Source organism: Salmo salar, chromosome 17 (assembly GCF_965601325.2).
Source record: "Salmo salar chromosome 17, fSalSal1, whole genome shotgun sequence".
Classification (NCBI taxonomy): Eukaryota; Metazoa; Chordata; class Actinopteri; order Salmoniformes; family Salmonidae; genus Salmo; species Salmo salar.
This window is the reverse complement of record NC_138307.1, coordinates 5,027,454-5,042,693: the sequence shown is the minus strand read 5'-3', so window position 1 is coordinate 5,042,693 and position 15,240 is coordinate 5,027,454. Positions and strand designations below refer to the sequence as shown.

The 15,240-nt window shown below is 41.0% G+C and overlaps 1 protein-coding gene across 1 annotated transcript in view; it reads right to left on the bottom strand.

Annotated features, from left to right (window-relative positions):
* Nucleotides 1-15,240, bottom strand: part of LOC106575088 (parathyroid hormone 2 receptor) — a 106,932-nt gene that overhangs the window by 72,774 nt on the left and 18,918 nt on the right. Inside the window, exons 2-4 of the mRNA XM_082964377.1 lie at nucleotides 2,891-3,001; nucleotides 1,371-1,492; nucleotides 1,053-1,150 (exon numbers count right to left, since the gene is read on the bottom strand). Of these exons, the coding sequence (XP_082820503.1) occupies nucleotides 1,053-1,150; nucleotides 1,371-1,492; nucleotides 2,891-3,001 (331 nt within the window). The remainder of the gene's footprint in view (nucleotides 1-1,052; nucleotides 1,151-1,370; nucleotides 1,493-2,890; nucleotides 3,002-15,240) is intronic.

Sequence of the window (15,240 nt, the reverse complement as noted above, 5' to 3'; positions counted from 1 at the left end):
GCATTTCACTGTTGTATTCGGCGCACGTGACAAATAAACTTTGATTTGATTTGAAAAGGACAGTGGCTAAGAAAAACTCCCTAGAAGGAAGAAACCTAAGTAGAAACCTAGAGAGAAATTCTAAACATCTACATTTTTGTTTTGGCATTCAAACCTAGTTTATTGTGTTGAGAGGAATTTGGAAATGTACAGTTAATACACACACATTATAAAACCTAACTGCATTGAAAACAATAACCCGAATTGAGTAAAATACATTAAATACCACATTTATTAAATCAAATTGGTTCACCGCAAATCAGCTTCCTCAGATCATTTGAGTTTGTTTTACAGCGTACAGTGGTTTTTTCAACAGCATCGGTGTTGAAATACTGAGGGAAGATGCTTGAGAGTAATACGTCTCTAGCTGCATTCATGATACTGACAACTCATAACGAAAAGCATTGATATGTTGGATTCACGTCTCCAACTCAACCAACTAAATCTAGTCTAATTCAACTTTAAATGGTCCTATTCTTTAACTTGTACAAAGGGTGTTTCACTCTGTTATTAGGGAATCATGGCAGTCCTATTCTTTACCTTTGATTCTAGGTTGAGTTGGAGACATGAATCCATGTCATGCCAATGATTCATCAGGCATTTTTTTTATTCATCTTGGGGGGGGTTCATTTCCTAGACAAATTGGAGATGAGTCAAGAGGATTGGCCAGGATATTTATTTTTACTTCTCATTTAACGTGAGACTGTTTTTGGAAAATGGTGATGAACAGATGAGGCCTAGTGCTGTATGACCTCTGTGGCATTTACACAGGTGGATAGAGCAGCAAAGGCTTTTCTTTGAAGTGAACATAGAAATATATGGATGAGCAAAGACCGAGCGGCATACATCTGCGTCCCAATAATGTCCTTTCTCCCAAAGTCTGCACTTGTTCACTTTCTTTCATAGACTGAAAGGAAATGACTGGTATAAGAAAAACTATATTTGTGAGAAGGAGCGCACAACTGCACACTTCTGGAGAAAGGACCAATTGTTGGGACACAAGGCTGTCTTACCTGAAGTAGCCTATGATGACAATGGCCCCTAGAAGAGAGATGAAGGACAGTGCATATCCAATGGTGTACATGACGTACAGCCGGTCAAAGAAGTCCCGCTAGGGAGAAATGGATATGTTAACAGCCTGCTACAATGTTTACGCTGGGAAAAAGTTAGGTTTCTAGCTTCTATGCTAGCTGCCTGTGCTCCTAACGCCCCAGTGTAGCTCCGCTGTTAGCATGAGTCAGAGCAACTCAAGTGTTGTCATGAGTCAAGTCTGCAACCACAACAATGTTAATTGGAATCTTAGGTGTGACTGAAGTGGTGATTGGAGTTACCTTTTCCTCCTCTTGACCAGGTAAAAGGAATTTTAAGCAGTCGGAATAATTGGACCATGTTCGGTTCAACCCCTCCACAGAAACCCAGGAACCGTTGACATCACACTTCCTGTATGCATGACCTGGACATACACACGGACACAGGCACAGACACCACACACACACACACACACACACACACACACACACACACACACACACACACACACACACACACACACACACACACACACACACACACACACACACACACACGGTCTGGTCATTAACATTGTAACATACAGTTAACTGCCAAAACAAAGGAAACACCCTATTATGTCTTAATAGGGTGTTGGGCCCCCATGAGCCAGAACAGCTTCAATGCACCTTGGAATGGATTCTATAAGTGTATGGAACTATATTGTAGGGATGCGACACCATTCTTCAATGAGAAATTCTATAATTTGGTGTTTTGTGGATGGTGGTGGAAAACGCTGTCTCAGGCACTGGTCCAGAATCTCCCATAAGTGTTCAATTGGGTTGAAGTCTGGTGACTGAGACGGCCATGGGATATGGTTTACATCGTTTTCATGCTCATCAAACCATTCAATACGTCAAATCCATTACATGTACATTGTTTGTCTCCATATAATGACCACATGATGCAAACACATGATTTTAACACAATGGTACCACAGTTAAAAAGGTATTCAATATATTCAATTGATACCATGGGCCAGATTTACTAAGGGTTTGCACCAGCTCAGAAATAAAACATTGAAGCTAGAATCCTTATTTGAAACAATAACAAGGTGGGACACCCCGCCTCTGTTTTGGTGAAAAGCTTTTGGATATCAAAATTATAAATTTCCCTCAGAAAAGCCTCAATAAGTTGGAGCATGGACTCTACAAGGGGTCGAAAGCGTTCCACAAGGAAGCTGGTCCATGTTGACTCCAATGCTTCCCAAAGTTGTGTCAAGTTGGCTGGATGTCCTTTGAGTGGTGGACCATTCTTGATACACACGGGAAACTGTTGTGCTTGAAAAACCCAGCAGCATTGCAGTTCTTGACACAAACTGGCACCTACTACCATACCCCGTTCAAAGGCAATTACATTTTTTGTCTTGCCCATTCAACAACTCAATGGGACACATACACAATCCAGGTCTCAATTGTCCCAAGGCTTAAATCTTTATTTAATCTGTCTCCTCCCCTTCATCTACACCGATTGAAGTGGATTTAACAAGTTACATAAATAAGGGATCAAAGCTTTCACCTGGATTCACCTGGTAATGTCATGGAAAGAGCGGGTGTTCTTCATGTTCTGTATAATCAGTGTATACTCTTCAAGAATCACTGGGTATATATATCATTCATTTATAAGTCCAAAAATGGATAGAGCAACTAAATATTATAGTGTAAACAAAGATTTGTTTTGGGGTTTTATACCTTCCCCCCCAAAAAAAGGTGCAAACTTTGCACCCAGTGCAAACACTTAATAAATATGGCCCCATGAGTATAGCCTATCTATACCCCAATACCTTGATGGTTGAAGTCGTAGATGTAGCTGGGGCAGGGGACCTTGGTTAGCTCGCCGGGGGATCCCTGGGGCCAACAGATCAGACCATCCCAGCCAGGGGCACAAAGGTCATCTGGATACATAGTGGGAAAGGGGAGTTAGGTAATATTAGTGGAGGGCACCAATATTGCTAATTAAATATGATATAGATTTCACTTGATACCGATATGAGCAAATCATATCGTGATATTGGTTTATTTGTGTTTAATATCGATATATGGAAGGCATATTATGATATTGCCTTCCTGTTATTTTACACTATTATGTAAAAACCCATACTGTACATGACTGTTCCTGCATGCACAAACCCCTCTCACAGACCTTCTCACTGGCTCTCAACTTTGTGACTTGTTGTGAATGGACTTATTGAAACTGTAGGTTTAGGCTCCCAGAACATTCATATATGGACCAATGAGTAATCAGCAAGCACTTGTCTGGACTTCACAGAGCCGTGGAAGTGAACAGAAAAAAACAAGGTTTTTATAAAACCAATATATATATATATATTGATATCGAAAAAATTCAAGTGATATATTAGTATGGATTTTCCATATTAGTGCCCATCACTAAATAATATACTATGGTAATATGCCAAATATGTAACATTTACTGACATATTGCCATTATACGTCAAATCTTCACAATTACAAAACGTCAATATGTGTGATGTAGATATTTTAGACTTTTACGTTCATAAGTGACATTATTTGGACATTGTGTTGGAGGTTATCGTCATCAGAGGAACGGAGGCTCCCAGGCCAAATACCATGGCCACTCCTTCGGATAAATCTGAACTTAAAAGAAATCATTGCTACTGAACTCAAGGCATTATCATTGAAAGGTTTCATTGACTTGTTGCTTTTGTGCCTGTCAATGGTAAGTGCTGGTGATCTTGCAGACACTTGATCCACTCAATTTAAGAAAGGGCAAATATCCAGCAGTGTGCACTCAGTCCACATCATCAATGAAACAAGCTGAAGAATCAATTTACTACATATCGGCTCCATGGACAAAAACTCTTTCTCCCACTATGTATATTTAAACCTCCGCTCCCTTGATTAAACACATTTCTAATATTAATCTATATTCCATGATGAGAGTGTGAGATGGAAAGACAAAGCTTATGAGTCACTCATTAGCGACAAGTGCAAAAACATTGCTCATAGTCATTACAGCTATATATACACACACACCATCTGTCCACCAGATGAGTAGGCTAGTGAGGGAGCACTAGGAGTAATAGGTTGTCGTCTTTTGTCAGCTAGCCCCCCTGATGGTTCAGTGAAACAAGTGACTAGGGTGTGTGTGTCACAAATGGCACCCTATTCCCTTTATAGTACACTACCTTTAGTGCCATTTGGGATGCAAGCTGAGACTGAGTAATAAAGACCTAAAGACGGAGAAAAAAAATAAGAGTAAATAGATTTAAATAAATTACATCTATTTTATGATTGCAATTAGGGTTGCACATTTTGGGGAATATTCAGAGGTGGAAACTTTCCGTGGGAATTAACGGGAATATATGGGAATTAATATCAATACCATTTAAATGTAGATGTATTTTGCATTGGATATATTTACCATATCGTATGGAGACAGAAACAGAAACCTTTTAACTTATCATAAGTAGACATAATTGCAAATTATTAAATCCTTCCAATAGAAATAAAAACAATTTAGTTACGAATTGAACATGAATTAAATGAGTTGACTCTCCACATGGGATGATTTCACTGAATAACAAAATAAAGAGAAAATTGAATGACCCCCAATGATCCATCGCATCTCCCAAAAACGTTTTCAAAATACATCTGTGAAATGATAGTTTACATCTTTGGTTGTCTTCCTCTCATGCTTCCATGTCTTCTCCCTGGACCTCAATGTCCACCTCATCTTCACTGTCACTTTCCAACCTTGTTGAGGATGGCTGGTTGTCAGGCTCAAAAAGCCTCAAATTTGCCTGGATGGCCACCAATTCTTCAACCCTTGTATTGGTCAGCTTGTTGCGTGCTTTGGTGTGTGTTCCCAAACAAGGACCAGTTGCGCTCTGAGGCGGCTGATGTTGGTGGGATTTGGAGGATGATGGAGGCAACAGGGGACAGAGCCTCAGACACAAAGTCCCTTCTACCAGGTGGCTGATGAGATATGTTGGCACAACTGTCATATTGCATCTTCATCCCAAAGCCCTTGCTTGGAAGTGTACTTCACCAGACTGCCAAGAACCTTGCCCTCATCCAGGCCAAGGTGGCGAGACACAGTAGTGATGACACTACAGGCCTTGTTGATCTCTGCACCAGACAGGATGCTCTTGCCAGCATACTTGGGACTCAGGCAGAAATCTTCATGCTTTTTGATGTATTTCAGAACGGCAGTTTCCTCTGCTTGGAGCAACGGTGAAGTGGGCAGGGCAGTACGGATTTCTTCTCTTACATCTGCAAGCAGAGTCTGAACATCAGACAGGATGGCGTTGTCTCCCTCAATCTGTGCAATGGCTACTGCTATAGGTTTCAGGAGTTTCAGGCTGCTTACCACTCTCTCCCAAAATACATCATCTAGGAGGATCCTCTTGATGGGGCTGTCCATATCGGCAGACTGTGATATGGCCATTTCTTGGAGAGACTCCTTCCCCTCCAGGAGACTGTCAAACATGATGACAACACCACCCCAACGGGTGTTGCTGGGCAGCTTCAATGTGGTGCTCTTATTCTTCTCACTTTGCTTGGTGAGGTCGATTGCTGCTATAACTTGATGACCCTTCACATACCTAACCATTTCCTTGGCTCTCTTGTAGAGTGTATACATTGTTTTCAGTGCCATGATGTCCTTGAGGGGCAGATTCAATGCATCAGCAGCACAGCCAATGGGTGTGATGTGAGGGTAGGACTCCTCCACTTTAGACCAAGCAGCCTTCATGTTCGCAGCATTGTCTGTCACCAGTGCAAATACATTCTGTGGTCCAAGGTCATTGATGACTGCCTTCAGCTCATCTGCAATGTAGAGATGGGTGTGTCTGTTGTCCCTGGTGTCTGTGCTCTTGTAGAATACTGGTTGAGGGGTGGAGATGATGTAGTTAATTATTCCTTGCCCACGAACATTCGACCACCCATCAGAGAAGTTTGCAATACAGTCTGCTTTCTCTATGATTTGCTTGACCTTCACTTGAACTCTGCATCCAGCAAATGAGTAGATAAAGCATGTCTGGTTGGAGGGGTGTATGCTGGGCGAAGAACATCCAGAAATATCTTCCAATACACATTGCCTGTGAGCATCAGAGGTGAACCACTTCCATACACAGCTCGAGCAAGACATTCATCAGAATTTCTCTGACTACGTTCCTCCATTGAGTCAAAAACAATTCTGATTCCAGGAGGACCATGAGCTGTTGCTATCGATAAGGTGTCTAATTCATCATTTTCAACTCAAATAGAAGTAGAGGGACTTTTGTCAGAGGTTACTTGTTGTGAGCGCTGAGGGAACTTTATGCACTTGCCCAGATATTCTGCATCTTTGTTGTATTCTTCACATATGATTTGGCACAGTATTTGCAAACGTACACAGCTTTTCCTTTTACATTATCTGCAGTGAAATGTCTCCGTGGCGTGGGTTTCCTGTAAAGATTAGAAAAAAAACAAGTAAAAAAAAACAAATACTATTCCATGTACAAATAGTTAAGCAGTTAGATTAAACAACTCCTGGGTAAGATAAATGTTTTAAAATGAAATATGTATGGAAACAGGTGAATTAACACACCCCAGTTAGCAGGCTCAAGCAAGCTAAAACCCACATGGCAGCAAAAACTAACTAGCAGAAATTGTTAACAAGTTAGAAATTATTTAAAACACACCTTGCTGTAGGCTACAATTTAATAGTTAACAAAAAAAATCATGCATGTCATATAAAATATATTCACCCCACCCAAAGTTGTAATCTAAACTTACCAGAAAGCACGTAGTCCTTGGCTTAGACAGTGTAGTAGTGTGGGCTCAATAGCATCTCATTAGTGTGCAAGATCTTGAGAATCAGCTGCACATGTGATGGAAAAATGCACTGTGCATGCAGAGGGTTGTAATTCCATTGAATTGGGGATAGTTTAACCAAAATATGCCACAAGACCTAGAATTGCCTTATGTGTTTCCCACAAAAAAATGTTCACTGTTATAAGCTAACTTTTTTGATGAATTTAAGCAAAATTCCCCAAATTCCAGGGCTTAACTTCCCATGGAAAATTTCCAGAAAAATCCTGGAAATTTACCAGAAAGTTTCCAACCCTTTGCAACCCTAATTGCAATTCAGGTCTAAAGAGAAGTAGATATTTGTATATTTCAGTGTCTCAGCTGCAGTATCCTTCCTATGTGTATGATGTCATACTTCATTATGTCAGAGCCAAATTGGATCTGATTATAGCTGGGTTGAGTCACATTATCATTTGAAACATCAAAGCATGTTGTATTGATTTAAACTGACAGACAGGAAATGTGCCATATTGGGGTTTGGGACCACTTGCCAGGTGGGTCCCATGTGCAGACAGTGTGAAATACCTTAAAGTGGAACTGACATTGTTTTAACTACTTTGAAGACATGAAACAGACAATGATAATATCAGTCAGAAATATCAAATTCCCAGTTTATGCTTCAATACCAATTTGATGAGGTTTTAAAAATAGGTTCTATTTGACTCAAAATTCCATGAAGGCATTCCTTAACTCCATAAGGCATTGTTGGCAGAATAAATGGATGCGGTTCAAAGCATGATTAATATAATTTACAAATACATTTATTTGTAGTTCCAAAAATATTGCTATCTGGTTGTAAATCACAGATGGCCTGGTACACTGTTTGTTGCCTCCACCCAGTTTCAGTTTCAATTACCCAATATTTTGAACAAAAACAGATGACTAACTAAGGCTGGGAATGTCAATACAATCAAACTAGCAAGGACAATGATCACAAGTCAGTCATAATGTGGCTAATAGGCTAGCACACGTGTCAAACAAGGCCCGCAGACCGAATTGGACACACAAGCAAGTATAAATGACTCAACAGCTCAAATCGGTGAATTCAACTTCAATATTTGATTTTCCTCTTGAAATGTCCATAGGCCTACTGTATTAAACCAAGTTATAATTAATGGATTGCATAAATTAGAAACAAAAAAAATGTTTTTACTCATGTACACCAACATGAGTTTTCAGTACATAAAATGTGTCGGTAAAATTGCCACTGTATATTTGTCCTGGTAAATGAGGAAATGCTGTATTTCAGATGTACAGAATGATTCTCAAATACTGTAGATACATCCGTCCTTAGTCTGCTCAATTAGCAGGCTTGAAGTGAACAGTGACCTTGTTAACACCCCGGGAGTGGTAACAGGATGGCTAATAATGGTTGCAACTGAGATCAGGTGTGTGAGTGATCTTAGCACGTATTGATGGAACGAGAGATCACCGGGCAGTAATACGGTGGTGAATAATGGTTAGAATTGGGCCATTGTCTTTAAAAAGGGACAATCTCGGAATCAATACAACAAAGCTATATAATTGCTATACAGTGGGGGGAACAAGTATTTGATCCCCTGCTGATTTTGTACGTTTGCCCACTGATAAAGAAAGGATCAGTCTATAATTTTAATGGTAGGTTTATTTGAACAGTGAGAGACAGAATAACAACAAAAATATCCAGAAAAACGCATGTCAAAAATGTTATAAATTGATTTGCATTTTAATGAGGGAAATAAGTATTTGACCCCCTCTCAATCAGAAAGATTTCTGGCTCCCAGGTGTCTTTTATACAGGTAACGAGCTGAGATTAGGAGCACACTCTTAAAGGGAGTGCTCCTAACCGCAGCTTGTTACATGTAAAAAAAAGACATCTGTCCACAGAAGCAATCAATCAATCAGATTCCAAACTCTCCACCATGGCCAAGACCAAAGAGCTCGCCAAGGATGTCAGGGACAAGATTGTAGACCTACACAAGGCTGGAATGGGCTACAAGACCATCGCCAAGCAGCTTGGTGAGAAGGTGACAACATTTGGTGCGATTATTCGCAAATGGAAGAAACACAAAAGAACTGTCAGTATCCCTCGGCCTGGGGCTCCATGCAAGATCTCACCTCGTGGGGTTGCAACGATCATGAGAACGGTGAGGAATCAGCCCAGAACTACACGGGAGGATCTTGTCAATGATCTCAAGGCAGCTGGGACCATAGTCACCAAGAAAACAATTGGTAACACACTACGCCGTGAAGGACTGAAATCCTGCAGAGCCCGCAAGGTCCCCCTGCTCAAGAATACATATATATGCCCGTCTGAAGTTTGCCAATGAACATCTGAATGATTCAGAGGACAACTGGTGAAAGTGTTGTGGTCAGATGAGACCAAAATGGAGCTCTTTGGCATCAACTCAACTCGCCGTGTTTGGAGGAGGAGGAATGCTGCCTATGACCCTAAGAACACTATCTCCACCGTCAAACATGGAGGTGGAAACATTATGCTTTGGGGGTGTTTTTCTGCTAAGGGGACAGGACAACTTCACCGCATCAAAGGGACGATGGATGGGGCCATGTACCGTCAAATCTTGGGTGAGAACCTCCTTCCCTCAGCCAGGGCATTGAAAATGGGTCGTGGATGGGTATTCCAGCATGACAATGACCCAAAACACACGGCCAAGGCAACAAAGGAGTGGCTCAAGAAGAAGCACATTAAGGTCCTGAAGTGGCCTAGCCAGTCTCCAAACCTTAATCCCATAGAAAATCTGTGGAGGGAGCTGAAGGTTCGAGTTGCCAAACGTCAGCCTCAAAACCTTAATGACTTGGAGAAGATCTGCAAAGAGGAGTGGGACAAAATCCCTCCTGAGATGTGTGCAAACCTGGTGGCCAACTACAAGAAACGTCTGACCTCTGTGATTGCCAACAAGGGTTTTGCCACCAAGTACTAAGTCATGTTTTGCAGAGTGGTCAAATACTTATTTCCCTCATTAAAATGCTAATAATTTTATAACATTATTGACATGCGTTTTTCTGGATTTTTGTGTTGTTATTCTGTCTCTCACTGTTCAAATAAACCTACCATTAAAATTATAGACTGATCATTTCTTTGTAAGTGGGCAAACGTACAAAATCAGCAGTGGATCAAATACTTTTTCCCCCCACTGTACATCCTACATTTAAAGACTGAAATGGATGACCCAATCCCAGATTGCCCCATCATTTAAAATGTAAAAGGAAACACAATCTTACAGGGGAACAGGATGATCTGTTATCATTTAGATCTGGATTAAATTATCTGGAAAAACCAAATACAACAGACAAACACCACTGATTGAGGGGAAGTGGGGTTATATCATTTTTGTAATTTGTATTTATTTTACTCTTATGAAAGGCAGAATATCATTAAGCCAATAAGTGGTTTCACTGATGTCATTTCGGTAACATTTTAAGGGTCCATAATAAATAATTTATTCAGCATTTATAAAAATTGTATGTTCACCATTTATTAGTCATAAAATGTCTGTCTTTTATTCATGTGCTGTTCTAATAACCAATTTCTGTGTTCATGCAAGTGGCTGACTGTACAAATCCTCACTATCAGTAGCTGCAATTTGGCAGTACGCCCAGACTGTGTTTTGAGAACAAACTAAATATATCTCAGTTTCAAGGTCTCAGCTAAGAGAGAAAGAAGCCTCGTGGGGTATTGGTCTGTCACTCGTTTGGAACCAGTATTGGTCGGTCACATGAATGATACAAAACGGTAATGATTAATTAATTATACTAAATCATGCAAATATAACTTGTCTGTTTATAGCCGTATATAAGACTACTGCTGGGTCTGCCCAGGGAGAGCTCCTGATTGATATGTGTATTATGGTACATTGAGTTGGGTCTGCCCAGGGAGAGCTCCTGATTGATATGTGTATTATGGTACATTGAGTTGGGTCTGCCCAGGTAGAGCTCCTGATTGATATGTGTATTATGGTACATTGAGTTGGGTCTGCCCAGGGAGAGCTCCTGATTGATATGTGTATTATGGTGCATTGAGTTGGGTCTGCCCAGGTAGAGCTCCTGATTGATATGTGTATTATGGTACATTGAGTTGGGTCTGCCCAGGGAGAGCTCCTGATTGATATGTGTATTATGGTACATTGAGTTGGGTCTGCCCAGGGAGAGCTCCTGATTGATATGTGTATTATGGTACATTGAGTTGGGTCTGCCCAGGGAGAGCTCCTGATTGATATGTGTATTATGGTACATTGAGTTGGGTCTGCCCAGGGAGAGCTCCTGATTGATATGTGTATTATGGTACATTGAGTTGGGTCTGCCCAGGGAGAGCTCCTGATTGATATGTGTATTATGGTGCATTGAGTTGGGTCTGCCCAGGTAGAGCTCCTGATTGATATGTGTATTATGGTGCATTGAGTTGGTTGGAACCTCTCCAGCACGCTGACAATAAACAATGATTCATTTAAGATTGACTTTGATTGTCCCTGTGTAAGAATTTCCAAACAAAACCATTTACTAATGGATTAGTAAAGTACTTTTGCAGTCCCTAATCTAAAGTGAGCACTATTTATACTTTATAAATGTTGAGAGACCAGTGTAATTTCCCACAAATAGTTGCTTGCCATTGGTAAACATTCCAGCAGTACCTGTAGAAGATTAAGCACGCAACACAGGATGTTTAAGGAAATACACACATATACATATACACATACACATATACACTTATATATATATATATATATATATATATACATATATACACACACACATATATACATATACATATATACACACACACACACACACACACACACATATACATATATACACACATATATATATATATATACACACATACATATATATATACACATACACACACACACACACACACACACACACACACACACACACACACACACACACACACACACACACACACACATATATATATGCACACATATATACACATACATACATATATACACATACACACACATACATACATATATACACATACACACACATATATATATATTACACACATACACACAAAAGTATGTGGACACCCCTTCAAATTAGTGGATTCGGCTATTTCAGCAACACCCATTGCTGACAGGTGTATAAAATCGAGCACAACGCCATGCAATCTCCATAGACAAACATTTGAAGTAGAATGGCCTTACTATAGGATGCCACCTTTCCAACAAGTCAGTTCGTCAAATTTCTGCCCTGCTAGAGCTGCCTGGGTCAACTGTAAGTGCTGATATTGTGAAGTGGAAACGTCTAGGAGCAACAACGGCTCAGCAGCAAAGTGGTAGGCTACACAAGTTCACAGAACGGGACCGCCAAGTGCTGAAGCGCGTAGCACGTAAAAATCATCTGTCCTCGGTTGCAACACTCACTACCGAGATCCAAACTGCCTCTGGAAGCAATGTCAGCACAAGAACTGTTCGTGCAGCCGCACACAAGCCTAAGATCCCCATGCGCAATGCCAAGTGTCAGCTGGAGTGGTGTAAAGCTCACCGCCATTGGACTCTGATGCAGTTGAAACGCGTTCTCTGGAGTGATGCTTCACCATCTGGCAGTCCGATACCAGGAGAACGCTACCTGCCCGAATGCATAGTGACAACTGTAAAGTTTGGTGAAGGAGGAATGATGGTCTGGGGCTGTTTTTCATGGTTCGGGCTAGGCCCTTTAGTTCCAGTGAAGGGAAATCTTAACACCACAACATACAATGACATTTTAGACGATTCTATGCTTCCAACTTTGTGGCGAACAGTTTGTCGACGGCCTTTCCTGTTCCAGCATGACAAGTGCGGTCCATACGGAAATGGTTTGTCGAGATCGGTGTGGAAGAACTTGACTGGCCTGCACAGAGCCCTGACCTCAACCCCATCAAACACCATTGGGATGAATTGGAACTCCGACTGCAAGCCAGGCCTAATCGCCCAACATCAGTGCCCGACATCACTAATGCTCTTGTGGCTGAATGGAAGCAAGTCCACATACTTTTGGTCATGTTGTGTACACACACACACACACACACACACACACACACACACACACACACACACACACACACACACACACACACACACACACACACACACACACACACACACACACACACACACACAAACACACACACACACACACACACACACACACACACACACACACACACACACACGTGTGAATAAATAGCTAACTAACATTTACAAATGTGGGAATAATGATTAATAAGTGGTGGGCAAACTGTTTGTAAATGCCTTATAAATGTTTTATAATGGACCCTTAAAATAAAGTGTTAGTCATTTCTTCATCTCTCCGAGTATATAGCAAACTGTATTTTCATAATGCCTCCCAGTGAAACCGTAAGACTTCCGTCATGACTAAATTTGGATGGGTATCAGAAGCCGGTCTGTTTTTTAAGTAGCCAGGATTTACTATAGACAGTCACCAAACAATAAACACACTAATTATCCATTATGCTCCAATATCTGTTTACGTTCGGATATTTCTATTCTCCCACCTGGTTTTAACGACTGGTTGATTCGGGATCAAACACACAAAGCGGTTTGTTTTTATCCAGCTCTCACACTGCTACAGAATGTGGGCGGACACATGGAGGATAATAATATGGAGTGCAGCAGCCAGAAAGAGACACAACCGCAGGGTTGGGGCTGGTAAATTGGCACACATTCAAATGAATGGAATAAATCCTCATTTCAGCACCCACAGATTCCGTGGCTAGGGAGAGACACAGCATAATATCTGTGCTCTTAAGTCATCTTTGTCTAATCAAACTGCAGTGGTAGTCCAAGTAAATAAAGGCTTTTCAATAAGTTCCGCCCGCCGCTCTTCAAGAGTGCCTATATGACAAAAATAAGATACATTTTTCTAAATGTTTTTAGTGGTTGCCATCATCCCAGTTATTTTTCCCCCTGCCCAAGACCACTTCTGTAAATTGTAGTTTTCATCCATGCTGTATTGAAAGTTGTCTCAAGTTACCGCAATTAAAAATATAATAATTTGGGGGGGGGTAATACACATTTTTTGCATGAAGCATTACTCAATTCAGTAAATCTCATGTTGAGCATTGACTGACAATGTGAGAAATGCAAGGAGTTCAGTGTGTCAGTGTTCATGCAACAGCAGTCTCTTTTACCAACCCCAATCTCTGACTGAGTGAAGCCTGGGAGAACGTGGGCAGACGTGGAGCAGGCTAGTATTTGCCCGTCTCTCAAAACCCAACCCCTTTTCCAGACGAAAACACGGAAAGTTATGGGATTTGGTTTCTCCAGACAGGATGAAGCATGGTGGGCTGCTACGGTTACCATAAAGGTCTGTCTGGATCCACCCGGAAACACGCTGGCCAATGGGGCTCTGCTAAAGCTAGGTAGACCAATCATCAGTTTAGTGGGTACCGATTACAGAAACGGAAAAGTTTGTAAATGACCTATGCTGCCCATAGAGTAATATGATGTATGTAAGTCCGTGTTTGCCCACCTGCAGGGTTGTGTGTGGAGATGTTCTGATGACACTCAACTTTGACGTCATACAGCAGGTACATCTGCTCCTGTGCTGTGAGGCCGACCTCTGGATGAACCTACAGAGTAGATTGCGGCATTGATTCAAAATAAGTTGCCCCTAGATGCTGATCTTTGGTCAGTTTAGCATTTCCCCCACTAATAGTTAAGGTTAGGATTGGGGAGGGTAAGCTGATTCTAGATCTGCACCTAGGGGAATATTCACCCCCGAGATCATTTTGATCTCAAACATGACAAGCAGAAACGGTAAAGTGGCTTTGATATAAACTAATGTCATAATTACAATTGCATATACTGTAGCATAACACACTTCAGAAATAAAACATGTCATATACATTTGGCACACAGTAAGCAATCACCACACACAAGCTGATGCATTGTGCTCATATTTCCACCTCATTTAAATGCATTCAAAGAGAAAGTGGATGATGAGTACTAGTCAACAATGAATATGCAAACATTGATGAGTACAGAACTGGGCATGTCAGAATAGCATACATAACAGAATACATTCCCACATGAAATAGCACCAATATAAGAAACATAATATGGAGAGGGGGGGGGGGACAGGGATCCATCTTAGCTTTACCATTATTTACAGAAGAAGTATTTTAAAAGATAGACAGAGAGGAATGGGTATAGTAGAGGAATAGGGAATTGTAGATGCAAAGCAAAAGCAACCAAATTCATTATGCCAAGAACTTTGTTAACTAGACTTGCAATAGCCTGCCTAAACATAGGCTAATAAATGTTTACTAGTTGAA